This window comes from Hemitrygon akajei, chromosome 7, assembly GCF_048418815.1.
Source record: "Hemitrygon akajei chromosome 7, sHemAka1.3, whole genome shotgun sequence".
In the NCBI taxonomy this organism is placed as follows: Eukaryota; Metazoa; Chordata; class Chondrichthyes; order Myliobatiformes; family Dasyatidae; genus Hemitrygon; species Hemitrygon akajei.
In genome coordinates, this window is record NC_133130.1 from 61677442 (window position 1) to 61693680 (window position 16239).

A 16239-nucleotide genomic window follows, 5' to 3' on the forward strand; every position below is an offset into this window, starting at 1 on the left:
GTGAATATTCACAATTAGCTTCAATTTTCAGTTCATCGTGGTGATTTTTGCTTGTTTCATATCAGCATCAGGTGTTAAGCAGCATGTGTTTATTCCAACACTGATGAATGCATTCTTTCAATATATGACTGAGTTTTTCATTTTTCACTTTATGCAGTATTTTCCTATTTGTCATTAACTTCTGTTCATTGCATATGTGGGGTCACTTCTCAGAATTGTCTGTGATGTGTGGAGACCTGCACATCGGCTGGGAACCTTCCCAGCCCATTCTGGAATTTTCCATTTGTGATGTCATGTCAGTGCTCAAAAATTTTTCCAATTTCTGAAGTTTTTGGAATTGGAATTTTAGATAAGGAGTACTCAACCTGTATTAGATTCCCAGTTTCAGTAAGTTTTCTTACTGATGTGGAAGGCCAGCATTATTGCCCAAACTAGTCTAAGAAAGGGTTAGTGGTCTACCTTCTTTGTTGTAATGTATGTGATGTTATTAAATTGTAATGATTTATGTGTCGTGGTGTATAAAATTTTGTAAAAATATTAGATGAAAGTCTGAACAATTCCAAATGACATTTTAACTCTTTGTGAGCTCACAGGATGTAAGGTTAAACGCTGTTGGTTTGCTAATAGCGGCTGCATTCTTTTTGGCCTCATGCATTAGTGGCATGAGAAGACCAAAGAGTTTATCAACCAATATATCAACTGAGCTAAAACAGACAGCAATCAGTAACTGAGTCCAAAATTTTGTTTACAAACAGAAATGCCAAACTCTGGAGACTGACCAGATCTTTCATTAACAGGTAAGAAATCACTTCTGTTATCTCTGTTTTCTCAAGTACAGCTTCATGACTATTGGCAATTGCCTGATGCTTTTGTGTTTAAACTTCAAAAATGGTCAGACATTTTATGTGTTATCTGCACCTCACCCTATCTTAGTAGGAATGATGGCAAAGTTTAGGTACAACTCCTGTTCAGGTACAAAATAGAAATTCATTGAAGGTATGGTGGCTATGTAGAAGTATCACCATGGAAATTCCAAGCCACTTACCCCAGGTTGGCTATTTCACTTTGAGAGCGATACAGCCAAACCATGAACTTCACTTGGATGGTATTTCCACAAGTGTCAGTGAATCCCAGCAAGACGTTTGATTGCTAAGGAACTGATTTCCACTGTAGAGGTCCTATGTAACTCCGAGCATCATCAGGGATAAACCACAGCCAAGAACAAACCTTATGTTTCAGTGCCATAGCAGGTGTGTGTTTACTCACCAAACCACCAGAGAAGATAACTAAAAGGTTCTTTATTGCAATATTTATTAGAACATAAAAGGCAGGCTGTTTTATAAGCCTGTAAGAGAATTTTGTTGGAACACCAAGAATTACTATGAACTCGGGCCTTAGGCCAGCCTGGCAGCAGTGAATAGGAAAATATTGCAATAGGGTATTGCTCACACTATAAAATAGCAAGTTAAAATGACTCGAATAGAGAATTACACATGGAGCTGTACAGCATCTGCCAGGTCTAATGATGTCATTATGGAGAATGAAAGATTTCCAACCACTGGAGTTGAATCAGACTTAAAAGGATGCAGGCCTAAACTAACTCATGTTAAGTTCTGAATCATAAAGATACACAAGCATCATAATTCAAAAGGGCTGATGTGATGGAGGGACAACATGGAGAATTAAAGCAAAACATTCTTTCATTCTACTTTTGTATTTAAAGCTTTTTATATATTTTTTGACAGCTGATAACAAAAAGTTTCCTTTTTCTGAAATCACTGCGTTGATGAATTATATATTAAAGGAAGGTATCTGAATTGTAAGTAAGAGCAGATGCTTACCTCTGCATGTGCGATTGTCGCTTGCCAACTGAAAACCAATGTTGCACTGACAGTAATAGGAACCAGGTGTGTTGACACATCCATGATGGCAGTAGGTGGCTACGTTACATTCATCAATGTCTGTGTAATCATTGAAAAATACATTACACAACTACTCATGTTTAAGAAAATCATTGCCAGACACCCAGAATGATGAGAGCCAAGGGCCATAGCCCGATGATGTAATATTATCACAGCAAGATTGCTTTCTTTCTGCTTCAAGTCATATTTTATTGTTAACACTTAGGTTCATACTTTATTTTTTTCATAAGTTGCCATCTAATTTACTGCATTCTGATATCAGCTTTGATTTAGTTATTTCCTATTTCATCTCCAACCATTTTAGTGCTAAACAAATACAGCTGTAGTGTGGTTATTAGGATACTTGGTTAAGGAGCAATGATATTGCTAATCAGATACTGTGGTTACAGTCCAACCATGGCCCAGAGTTGCAATCTGTCATATACTCAACTGATATTGAGATTTTCTGTCAACATTCATCATTTCATTTTTAAATATCTATTCTGGGGATGTGGAAGGCCAGCATTATTGCCCAAACTAGTCTAAGAAAGGGTTAGTGGTCTACCTTCTTTGTTGTAATGTATGTGATGTTATTAAATTGTAATGATTTATGTGTCGTGGTGTATAAAATTTTGTAAAAATATTAGATGAAAGTCTGAACAATTCCAAATGACATTTTAACTCTTTGTGAGCTCACAGGATGTAAGGTTAAACGCTGTTGGTTTGCTAATAGCGGCTGCATTCTTTTTGGCCTCATGCATTAGTGGCATGAGAAGACCAAAGAGTTTATCAGTTTATATGTGTCTCTCAGTGCTTGTAGATTGAATCCCTATTTATTGGGGCACCTTTCGTTTGGTCCTAGGGACTTCACCTTGACTGAGGAGTTGCGACTAGGATGGTCCCAGGGTGATGTTATGAGTTGCAAATCAGAGTTCCCCCCATGGCAGCAACAATCAAGCAGAGACGAAGAATCTTTATGCCTGATATCTTGGTGGAAACTTTGTAACTTACTATGTACAGTAGTATTTAGTGTGGTTTATTTGTGCTTTCTGTTTTATGATTAGACTTAATTTACTTTGTTGAGTTTGTATGCTTATTACCACATTTCCTGGACACTTGAACTAGCTTGGATCTTTTGGGTCTGATCAACTGAGCCCAAATACACTTTATAAGCTGCTTAAAATCAGGTTAAGCCTTGGACCTTCATCCATCACCCTAAATATTTACTCCCACCACCACTATAGCCACATCCAACAACACTTGTCAAACCCATGATTTCTGTCACCAAAAAAGGACAAAGGCAGCAGGGTTCACCATCCAAGGTATCCCTCCAAGCCACAGACCATCCTTACTTGAAAGAATAATTATGTTTCCTTTGCAATAGAATTACCATCTCAGCAATAAGTCGAGAGTTAATTCATCAGAAGGAGCAAAATGGTTCATGAAGGTGAATTCCTATCACTGTCAACAAGGCATCTAGTGAAAGGCAATAAATAAATGATGGCATTCCAGAAATTACTAATTGTAGGGTTAGAGTCACACATTGGCCGCAACAATCAAGGGCACAAAAGCCTAGAAGTTAATTGTAGCTTTGGGAGGGGGGCACGTTTGTGCAGTGTGGTATCAGCTACCTGATTGTGGTCACAGCAACAAAACTCAGTAGCATCTAAGGCTCAAGGTGTGAAGCTAGGTTTGGGAACAGCATTGGGGGTGCTGGCAGAGAGTCCTGTGACAATATAGGCTTTGTGCATGGCTTCAACTGGGGGAGGGAGAAGGAAGTGTGGGTGAGCAGTGGGTCAGGGATTTGGAATCAAGTTAGGAAAGAGATCGGGGCTTCAGAGGCCAGAAGGGTGGCCAGGTATTGGATTCAGGATTCAAGATTCAAGATAATTTAATGCAATTTCCTGTACACAAGTGTAAGAAGAAAATAATTGTTACTCTAGATCTGATGCAGCTCAAAAAAACATAAGTTAAAGGACAAAATAATAATAAAAAACAATAAATATAAATACATCAGACAGTTTCTATACATTGATTATATGGCCATAAAATGACACTGGGCTATACACGAGGAGACTGATGGGAAATAATGACATTGTACAAACCAGTGATGGGTGTACAAGAAATAACATTAAATAATCATGAATTCAATACCTGATCATCCTTCTGGCCTCTGAAGCCCTGATCTCTTTCCTAACTTGTTTCCAAAACCCTGACCCACAGCTTACCCACACACTCTCCCCCAGTTGAGGCCAGTGAACAGTGTGGCCTGATTCCCTGCATAACAAACTAAAAGGAGTAGTAAATTTGGAATAGCACAATATCATGTGCATTTTATGCAGAAACATTATTAATTTAATTTGGATTTCACTGTAATCATAGTTCTGTCATAAATGTTCATTCATTAAATACAGAAATATAACTGTTAAATGAACAGGCTTCAAACCCAGGATTACCTTCTCAAAAGGATAAATTCTTACTCAATTTTGATTTGCAGAGTTTTAGAAAAAGGAATCCAATTTTTTGAATTGTTTAGATTAATACTTTCTGAGTCATCATTAGGAAATAAAGAATATTAGTTTAAATCTCTTGATTCTGAGTGCAGTAATATGTATTGTACCCTTTTACTCAAACAGTCTGTAACAAGTTTGCCACTTTTTCTGAGCCTGGGACTCTGTGCCAACGCCAGGTCCCTTTGAAAGTTTACAAGGATCTTTGAAGTTACTAATTTCATTCTATTTCTGACCAACCATAATAAGCAAAACCTGATTTTCATTGTGTGGAGCAAATGTAAACTTGTTTTAAGAAGTAGTAATGTTACTTGCATCTTCAGCAAGCATTCTTCTGATTTGGTGGACAATCTCTTAAATATCAGCAGACAGCTGCCCAGATTGATGGGTGAGAGTGTTATTTATACCAAAAGGCTGGAGCTGGGGAGGCATTTGAGCAGCCCAGGCAGCCTGGATGCCGGGTTTCTTCTGTAATGAGTCACTCGTTTAAGTACTTTAATAGGGTCTGTATGGCTTAAATACTTTCCTCAGAAAGCCCTACAGCTAAAAGAAGCTAGTGTTGCTGCATAGAACATGTGATACTAAATTAACATGTGGATACTGAACATTTGGTACTAAATTTCGGGGGGGGGGGGGGTGGGAGGGGTTGGTGCTTGATGATAGTGAAGCAGATTACAATGAATTGCAAAGAAATCTTGATCATTTTGGGAGATGGGCTGAGGAATGGCAAATGGACTTCAACTTAGCTAAGTGTGAAGCGATGCATTTTGAACATTCAAAACAGTACATTGAATGTCAGGATACCAACGAGTGCAACAGAAGGACCAAGTGCTCAGGGTGATGAAACAAACACTTAACACACTGGCTTTCATCAGTCAGGGCACTGAGTTTAGAAGTAGGAACATTATGTTGCAGATTTGTAAATTGTTGATGAGTGTACTTGGAATATATGTACAATTTTGGTCACCTTGTTATGGGAAAGACATTGTCAAGCTGGAGAGGGTGCAGATGAAATTTACAAGGTTGTTGTAGGGAGAAGTTGGCTATGCTGGATCTTTATTCATTAGACCAGAGCGTAGGAGAATAAGGAGTAATCTCACTGAAATTTATCAAATCATGAGAGGTATGGATAAGGAGAACAGTCATAGTCTTTCCCCCCAGGGTTAGGAAGTCCAAAACTAGAGGGTACAAGGTAAGAGGAGAGAGACTTAAAAGCGGTCTGAGAGGTAACCTTTTTGGATAGAGGGTAGTGAACACCTGAAATAAACTGCAGAGGAAGTGGTCAAGCTGGATACAATTACAGCATTTAAGAGGCATTTAGATAGAAGAAGGAACAATGTGACCCTCCATCCAATCAAGGACACATCCCCAGAGACTCCTCCCTTTCTTATATCTGCCACAGTCCACCATCTCCTCTCACATCAGCCTCTCTCTGCACTAATCGCTCACAGTACTCCATTGATCCTTTCCCAATCTCTTTGGCCATCCTTCAATATTTTCTCTATCCTGAACTCTCAGGTGTCCCCTCTTGAGTCACCTTGAGCTCCCCTTACCTGATATCTCAGTCCTCTCCTCTCCTGATATTTCCTCCTCCCATCCTTGTCTATTGTCTGATTTCCAGCCAGCTTCTCAGTCTAGTAGGCAGTGACTGGGGCAAAAAGCTTTTGAAATGTGACAGGACCAGACAAGCCCGCTCATGGTAAAACTGCCCTCAAGGTCCCTGTTTCCTCCCATCTCATTATATTGCAGCCAAATTTACCGTACATTCTTAAAAAACTTAATCAACAACTGAAGTGACAGTGAACATTGAACATAGATTCATGAGATCAAATATCGATGTGTCTTTGAGCTGAGGTCATGGTTTTTTTTATAAAGCTCCTACACTGGTTTATTACTCATAACCAGAACTGAACTTTATCTCCACTCTTACCCAACTACTCTTCTAGGTGTTCAAACTGCAGTTCAAAGTAAGGGATGATTGAAGACTTGGAAACTGTATTCCTGAATGGAAAATGCACTTTGCTTTTGTAGCTAACCATATTTTACTGGCAAATTTTGTTATGTTACTTGACATATAGAATATGTGGAATGCATTTTTTTATTTGATCCAACTGGTTAAACTGGGTTCATTTTTAGTGAGGCGGATTGTCCAGATGATGTAATAACAAATATAGTTTGCTTGGGAATATTTTTTACAGGATATACACAGCAATAAATTATGCATTTGGTATCATTGATAATAAAACTGATTAATTTATTTTCAATGATTCTTGTATGTGAATTTGGGTGACTTTTTCCACCTTATACGAAATAAAGAATTGAAGTACTTCTTTACATGCGTGTATACTAAGTCACACAATCCTGAACTATTTTTTTTTCTTTAGTGACTCAAGGAATGTTTTTGCAAACTAAATGAATTATTTGGAAACTGTTATTGTGAAAACTAGACAAGAAGTGATAAATTAATTTTAACTTTAGATTTAGCACAGACCTACATTGAAGAATGATATGTATGAGAGGCTTGGGATAGTTCAGTGACTCCCAGCTTTGGTTTTTGCAGAAAACCATACAGATGGCTGCAGATATAATTTCATCTCTTTGGTTGTGACTGAAGAATGAATTAGTGTATAACATAATCTTCACGTGGGAATCTGCAAACCCTGTTAACGTTATTGGTTTAGGAAAATAATTTTGTCACAATTTTGTGTATTGAATGCTGCAAGGCCCAGTTTAATAGATTCATGGTATTTACCTGAAATTTACTGTTAAAATATCTGATTAGAATTTGTATGGGTACTTTTGAATCATAGCTAAAGGCTATTTATCAGTAGCCAGATATCCTGTTGAACCTTTAGGGTTTAGAAGGAAACCAGAGCACCCAGCAGAACCCCACATGGCATATGAAGAACTTACAGGCTCTACACAGATAGCACTCGAGGTTAGGATTGAATGTAGGCCCGTACAACTGTGCGGTAGCAGCACAAAGTGGTGCACCACCAAGCCACAGAACTTGTAAACTATTATTAAAGTCAAATACAACAATTTTAATCAAGAGCTTTTTAGTGACTGATTTAGGATTATCCTGCTCAGTTTTCTCATGATAGACAGGGTCTAAACAACAGCTTTCACTGAAAAATGAACTTATTTCTTTTTTGGAAGCAGCAGGAATTTTACTCAAGACACTATGGTACAGTACTCTTGGTGATTGGTCAATGAGATTTCAGCCCTTCTACTGTTCTCCCCTTTGCAGGACATTTTAGAAGGTCACGGCAGACAATACAGGCAACTTGCAGAGCCAGGAAGACGCTGGCAGCTCACCCTCATTATTTAGGTAAGGGCTGAGTTTTATGCTTAAGAGGAACAAAAGCCTTAAGGAGGAGAATGATCAGAAAAACAAAGAACAACACACACAAAATGCTGGTAGAACACAGCAGGCTGGGCAGCATCTATAGGGAGAAGCACTGTCGACGTTTCGGGCTGAGACCCTTCGTCAGGAGTTTGTTCCTGGCTTCCCTCAACACAAATATTGATCCAGAATGACTGGACTCCATTCCATCATTAACTACTTATCATTGTTTGAAGGATTTTGAAATTATTGTGTTGATGGGATATCAACCCACAATCCATCCCAAATCCTTTACTTCAGTGCAATAAAAATATTTAGGAATCCCTGCATTCTACAACACTTCTGATCCACATAGCACATAATTTGTTTGTAAAGTCTTTGCCCCGTTCCCACCATGAAGTGCAAAGTGCCAATGGACTTTACAAAGAGTTGATTTCTGATCCTTTCTTTGGGTTAAGAAGAGGAAATAGGTTTTACAGTTAAACTCCATTTTCTTTTCATTTCTATTATATTCAGTTTTAGTATGGATCAATAATATCATGTCTATGAAAGGCATTCACCCTCATTTTATATCTGAATCTCAGCTCTCTGACCAATATTTAACTCAAGAATGTGTTGAGTTCTGGAGCCAGGTGGTTCTGGCATCATGCAAATTGAACACCGGAGAGCCGATTATTGGAAAATGTTACCCGATAGCATTCCTCCTGACAGATTCGCCATTTACTGATGAATGAAAACAGTTTAAGCAGGCAATAGTTGATTAGGTTAGATTCATCATTAGGCAGGATACACTTGGACAACTCTCAACATTTTCCAGGAATTTCTAATAATATAAGCTGTATTGGACCAATTTAATTGTACAGGTGGAATGTTATTAAGTCTGATATCTTTCATTTAGCATTAATTTCAAGAGGACTAGAATATAAAAGTAAGGATTTATAAGACATTGGTCAGACCACACTTGCAGTATTAAGAGCAGTTTTGGGCCCCTTTTCTAAGAAAGGATGTTCTGGCATTGGAGAGGGTCAGAGGAGATTTACAAGAAGGATCTTGGGATTGAAAGGGTTAATGTATGATGGTTATGGACTGTACTCACTAGAGTTAATGAAAATGAAGGGGGGATCTCTTTGAAACCTGTGGAATATTGAAAGGCCAAGACAGAGTGGATGTGGAGAGGATGTTCTCTGTAGCGCGGGAGCCTAAAACCAGAGGACACAGCTTCAGATTAGAAGGATGTCCCTTTAGAACAGAGAAGAAGAATTTGTTTAGCCAGAGGGTGGTGAGTCTGTGGAATTCATTGCCACAGACAACTGTGGAGGCCAAGTCATTGGGTGTATTAAAAGTGGTGGTTGATAGGTTCTTGATTAGTAAGGATGTCAGAGATTATGGGGACAGCAAGAGAATGAAGTTGCGAGGGAAAATAAATCAGCCATGATGGAATAGCAGTGAAGACTTGAGGGGGCAAATGGCCTGATTCAGCTCCTATGTCTTATGTTCTTCTATTATAATCATTTGTTTCTGCCCTTCATATCTGTTGGAATTAATTAACTTGGCTAAAGCTGTTCTCTGTAAAGGTGGGAACCTCATGATGAAACCAAGATGGATCATCCAGTCAGCACGTCCTCTGAAGGTGATTGTAAATACATCAGCTACCGTCTACTACCTGTGAGAAAAGCCCTTTCTGACTGACACCCACTAAATTGTCTGTTGTCTGGAGAGGTTATTGTTTCTAAGTAATGTTTATTTTAAAGAAATCCCGGTGGCAATGATAAATGACAGACCAGGCAATTTTTGAGATTTACCTTTTTTGATTTAAACAAGAGCAGAAAATTACTTACCTTTCAAATCATGTTTTTGAGTGAAGTCCCAAGATGTCAGAAAGATATTCCTCAAAACATATTTAAGAACTTAAAGCAAAGCAAAAACAACATCCATTTCTGAGTAGTTTTACTGTACGTACCCAAACATTGATCTCCACGTTTGCGATAACCCTGCTTGCAGCGGCAGCTATATGAGCCTCTTGTGTTTATGCAGATTAGTTCTGGACCACAGTTATGGCTACCTAATGCACATTCATCGATATCTGTTTCAAAGAGGGAAAAAATACACATACTTCAGTCGTGGATGATGATGCATAACTGTTTCTGGAGTTTTACTTACTTATTACCATTTCAGCTTCCAAAGGTACATCAACTTAGAAACTTAATGGAACTTAACCGCATCTACTTGTTGGTGGTATTACGTGAAGTCCTTGATATACAGTATTGCAAATAATTGTACCTGGTGCATGTTAGGTTTAGGTTGCTCCGCTGCCAAGCAGGACACACCCCTGTAAAATTACTAATATATTCAAGCTAAGGTTCTTTGTTTATTGGAGGACTTTTCCCAGAGCTGTACCAGCCTCATGACAAACTCAGCCAGCAACATCAGGCACTGTTAAGGGAGAGGACTGCTTTTGCACTGTTATTGAAAGGGATCAGTCAATACTTTCAAATTTTCTTACTGGTTTGCCATTTTGAGTTACCAATTAACATCTGTGCATTTGCTGTTTCCATTGAAAATTTTATTTTGACTTATGAAAATGTGATGTTATGGTACTGCAGTATTGACTACAATCAATGGATGGTGCAGCAAGACTGTCTTGGAAGTTGGAGGAGAAGGAGTAAGGCACAAGAGAACAGGATCAAAAGGGAGGCAGGCACCGTCAAAGAGGTTGCGTTTCTCCATTTGAAGGAACAGTGTACCAGTCAGGACCTGTTGTGCTGTCGCAGCTTGGACCTTAGACTGTCAAACTATTAGGATTACAAGATTACCAGGGATATTTTCTTTTTTTTTCTTTTAGACCACAGCAGATGACATCAGTAACATACCAGATTCCACTGTACACAAATATAATAGGTAAGTCACTTGAGACAATCTTCACCAGGAGGTGCACCTTAATCATGGTGACTGTAGTGCTTTAAAAATTGTTCAAAGATTGTGAGTTGGTTATTGTATATACAGAAGATGCTACTGGGTGAGAATAACACCACAAGACACAGGAGCACAATTAGACCATTTGGCCCATCGAGTCTACTCTGTCATTCAATAATGGCTGATCCTTTTCTCCCCTCCTCAGCCCCACTTCCTGGTCTTCTCTGCATAATCTTTCATGCTGTGTCCAATCAAAAACCTATCTATCTCTACCTTAAATACACCCAACGACCTGGCCTCCAAGCTGCCTGTGGTAATAAATTCCACAAGTTTATCACCCTCCAGCTAAAGAGATTTCTCTGCATCGGTGTTTTAAATGGATGCCCCTCTATCCTGAGTCTGTGCCCTCTTGTCCTAGACTCCCCCACCATGGGAAACATCCTTTCCACATCTACTCTGGCTAGGCCTTTCAACATTCAAAAGGTTTCAATGAGACCCCCCCCTCATCCTTCTAAATTATTGCGAGAATAAGTCTGGAGCTATCAAATGTTCCTCATATGATAACACTTTCATTCCCAGACTCTTCTTTGTGAACTGCCTCTGAACTCTCTCCGATGCCAGCACATCTTTCCTTAGATAAGGAGCCCAAAACTTTTCCCAATACTGTTCAAGGTTAGGCCTCACCTGTGCCTTATAAAGCCTCTGCATCATATCCCTGTTCTTATATTCTACATCTCTTGAAATGAATAGTAACATTGCATTTGCCTTCCTCACCACTGACTCAATATGCAAGTTAACCTTTAGGGTGGTCTGCACAAGGACTCCCAGGTCCCCTTGCATCTCAGACTTTGGATTTTCTCCCTGCTTATAAAATAGTCTGCAGATATAGTTCTTCATTTAAAGTGCATGACCATGCATTGTCCAACATTGTATTTCATTTGCCACTTTCTTGACCATTCTCCTAATCTGTCCAAGTACTTCTGCAGCCTTCCTGTTTTCTCAACACTACCTGCTCCTCCATCAATCTGCATATCATCTGCAAACATGGCAACAAAGCCATCTATTCCATCACCTAAATCATTTATATGCACCATAAAAAGAAGCGGTCCCAACACCGACCCCTGTGGAACACCACTAGTCACTGGCAGCCAACCAGACAAGGATCCTTTTTTCCCACTCACTCCCTCCTACCAATCAGCCAATGCTTTAACCATGCTAGTAACTTTCCTGTAATCCCATGGGCTCTTAACTTGGTAAGCAGCCTCAAGTGTGGCATCTTATCAAATGCTTTCTGAAAATCCAAACATACAACATGCACTGCATCCCATTTATCTATCCTATGTGTAATCTCCTCAAAGAATTCTGAGAGGTTTTTCAGGCAGGATTTTCCCTGAAGGAAACCATGCTGACTTTGTCTATCTTATCATTTGTCACCAAGAGCTCCAGAACCTCATCTTTAACAATTGACTCCAGCAACTTCTGAACCACTGAGGTCAGGCTAACTGGTCTATAATTTCCTTTCTGCTGCCTTCCTCCTTTCTTAAAGAGTGGAGTGACATTTGAATGTGCTTCCAGAAGTGAACTGTCCTAAACAAGTGTATCTGCAGGACTATGAATAACAAGTATGCTGTCATATGGAAGTTCCAGAACAAAACGGTCTAATAAACTGCTTAAGAAGTTTTTGACAACTGACAAAACCAAGCCTCCAGTCTGGAGTTCATGCTGGCTCATCAGATTTGTTGCTAAGCACAGGAGTATTGATTGTTCTTTCTCAACATTGTCTAGTAGGAAGTTTCCAGATTTGGAGCTGGTGACGAAGAAGAGATTGTGATATATTTCCAAGTCATGGTATGTCTTCAAGGGGAACCTGCTGGTGGTGTTCCCCTGTGACTGTTACCACTGTCCATCTTCATGTTATAAATTGTGTCTTGGGAACTGCTACTGGAGTAGCTTAAGTAAATTACTGCAGTGCATTTTGTGAATAGTACACATTGCCTCCATGGTGGTCATCTGGAGGAGTGAATAAAAAGTTAGGGAGATGGATATGTAATCAAACAAATTGGCGGCTTTGGTCTGTTGGCGTTGGAGCTGAACTCATTCAGGCAAACAGAGTGTATTCCACTGAACCACTAACATTGGACAACAAACATTTTGCTTCCTGAATACTATTGAGTATACCTTATGGATTTTGAGCTGCTGATCATGAAAATCACCATGAAATATCCCTATCACACACCATTTTTTTGAAATCACCTATATTTGGTATTTCATTCGATAATTCAAGTCAATTAAATGTTGCCCACAATGTCAGCTGAAAAGTTTTCTATCTTGTCCAGGCAAGAAAAACAGGACATGGAGTCTAGAGGAGGCAGATGAAGATGCCATGATGCACAAGCCAGGAATGGAAAAGAACACTGATACTGGTACAGATTTTGAATCCTTTATGTTGAGTGAGCCTGATTTAATAACACAATCTGAGTTAAATGACCTGTTCAGAGACTTGTGTTTGTCAAAGCCAAAAACAGAATTACTGGGTTCAAGACTGCAAAGATGTAATCTGCTGTTACCAGGCACAAAAATTTCCAAAAAGGATTTTGAAATTTAAGACAGTTGTTTCCCAGAATACCTGATGCCAAGATTAAGGAAGGCGTTTTTCATTGGTCCACAAATCATACAGGTCACCAATGACAGGCAATTCGAAGAACTTCTAGTGGGACTGGAGAAAATTGCATGGAAGTCATCCAAGGATGTTGTTGAAACATTTCTTGGCAACTACTGAGCACCAAACTACATGCAACTGGTTGGCAAAATGCTTCAAACATACAAAACCATGAAATGCAACATGTCATTAAAGATTCATTTTCTTCTTTCCCATTTAGACTTCTTCCCTGAAAACCTTGGCATTGTCAGTGATGAGAATGGTGAAAGGAAAGTTTCACTGGGACATTGTTGGACATTAAGCAAGAAGCCTCAGTCACTGAATACAAATGTAAATCATCAACAAAACATGTTTAGCTTAGTTGAACTATGCAAAGCATCAGCACATTATGCAATTAAACACAATATATTCAATAAAAGTTAATTTCTTGTTTCTCCAAATTCCTACTTGATATACACAATCTGAAATTATATTTGTGTTCAGCTTCGGGACCATAAGGCCATAAGACCAGAAGACATAGGAGCAGAATTAGGCCATTCAGCCCATTGAGACTGCTCTACCATTCCATCATGGCTGATCCCAGATCCCACTCAACCCAATACACCTGCTGTCTTGCCATATCTGATACCCTGACTGATCAGCTTCCCCTTTAAATATACCAAAAGGCTTGGCCTCCAATGCAGTCTGTGTCAGAGCATTCCACAGATTCACTACTCTCTGGCTAAAAAAAATCTTCCTTACCTCTGTTCTAGAAGGTTGCCCTTCAATTCTGAGGCTGTGCCCTTTAGTTGTGGATACCCCCATCACAGGAAACATCCTTTCCACATCCACCCTTTCGAGTCCTTTCAACATTCGGCAGGTTTCAATAAGATTCCCCTGCATTCCTCTAAATTCCAGTGAGTACAGGCTCAAAGCTGCCAAGTGCTCCTCATATGTTAACCCCTTCATTCCTGGAAACATCCTTGTGAATCTCTTCTGGAATAGGTTCTGTCTTGTTGGAGATGGTCATGAGCTGGTTCTAACTTTTCTTTCCCCTCTCTATATCCACTAGTAATACTGCAGTGAAATGTAAGGTTCAGGTTTTGGAAGTCTCATGTGACAGATGGAATATAAGGAAGATTTCAACAGAATTCAAATGAGGAAGGTTTGCCTACACATGATACTGGTTACACAGAGCAAAGTTATTTGAAGAGACTGCCAGAATATCATTTGTACAAACGAGAGACTCAGCAAAGAAAGCCTGGCTGGGGTTGAGCCTTTAAATTACCATTATGCTTTAAATGATCTCGCTGAGGAAAATCTTTCAAGGTGAAATTGATAAAAAAAAAACAGTAATTACAAATTAGAGTTCATTCAATTTTCCATTGAAAAGCAAAATAGATATATAATTGGCTTGCAATTGGTTACCAATTTAATTTTGTTCATTTCACTATAATTTGTTACACAATAGAGGCCTATTTTTTCACTCACTTGAGAGTTGGTAAGGACATGCACATTTCCATTACATTGTAAAGTATTAACCCCTGGTTTAAAAGAAATATTTAGTGCCAGTTGTAAGACTGCATTTGAGCTTGGCAGAAGAGGATGGTTAGAACATGAAATATATTCTCTGGTGAGAATATAAATCTCTGGTGAGACCGCATTGAGAGTATTGTGTTCAATTCTGGTCACCTCATTATAGGAAGGATGTGGAAGCTATGGAGAAGGTGCAGTGGAGATTTACCAGGATGTTGCTTGGTTTGGAGAACAAGTCATATGAAACAAGGTTAGCAGAGCTGGGACTTTTCTCTTTGGAGCGTAGAAGAATGAGAGGGGACTTGATAGAGGACTACAAGATTATGAGAGGCATAGATAGGGTGGATAGTCAGTACCTGTTTCCCAGGGCACCAATAGCAAACACCAGAGGGCATATGTACAAAATTAAGGGAGTGAAGTTTAGGGGAGACATCAGGGGTAAGTTTTTTACACAAAGGGTTGTGAGTGCCTGGAATGACTTGCTAGGGATGGAGGCAAAAACATTAGGGGTATTTAAGAACCTTTTGGACAGGCACATGGCTGAAAGAAAAATGGAAGGTTATGGGGTAGTGTGGGTTCAGTACTTTTTTTTAAGGATTATATGGGTCGGCACAACATGGAGGGCTGAAGGGCCTGTACTGTGCTGTAGTGATCTATGGTTTTATGGTTCTATTAGTAGGTTACGCTGTTAACTTTTACTTTGCCCTTGGCAACTTTCTTTAAGCTCTCCAGTCTTTGCCAGGTTCCATCATAAGTGCATTTACACTGTATTTGCTGCTTGAAGTGCTGCATTATTGCTCACTCAGGATATTTCTGTAATGTGATGCCTGGAAGAATTCACCCAACTTTCAGATAAATTTCTTCTTCCCATACCCAGGTTTGAATTTTAGTGCTGCAGATGTGTGCAGTGAAAAAGCTTCTTCATGCAGAATTTTATTTCTCCATTTATATCTGATCTCTCTATCTCCACAGCCTATCAATAGTTGGAATAAATTCAGAGGCTTGATATAAAGTGAACTAAACATTTCTCTTCTGAAGTGAGGAAAACCATAAAATAAAAATGTTAATTTATGTTGGAAATATACCTTCCTCATTGGGCTTGCTCGTTACTTGAAGATACAGTTGCATTTCTCACTGGGAAAATTGTTCAAAACCATTACTGTCAAAGTTTTGGGCTGCTTCTGTACCACTTATGCAGTGTGTGCCAGCAAACCTTAGTTGCTTTGGGAATTTCAGCCTCTAAGTTACACAAGGAGTGAATTATTGGAGCTAGGTGAGTTACTGAAAAATGAAACCATTAACTGAATCACCCTGTTTAATTCCGGTTGTCCTGCCAAAAGTCACTTGGTGACTGATGTTTCAGAAAATTACTGAGTCATGGTTACTTTTGAACCA

General features: G+C 39.2%; 1 protein-coding gene across 1 annotated transcript in view; it reads right to left on the bottom strand.

Moving 5' to 3' along the window:
* Positions 1-16239, bottom strand: part of LOC140730501 (EGF-containing fibulin-like extracellular matrix protein 1) — a 100550-nt gene that overhangs the window by 15928 nt on the left and 68383 nt on the right. Inside the window, exons 5-6 of the mRNA XM_073051032.1 lie at positions 9718-9840; positions 1842-1961 (exon numbers count right to left, since the gene is read on the bottom strand). Coding sequence (XP_072907133.1) covers positions 1842-1961; positions 9718-9840 — 243 coding nt within the window. The remainder of the gene's footprint in view (positions 1-1841; positions 1962-9717; positions 9841-16239) is intronic.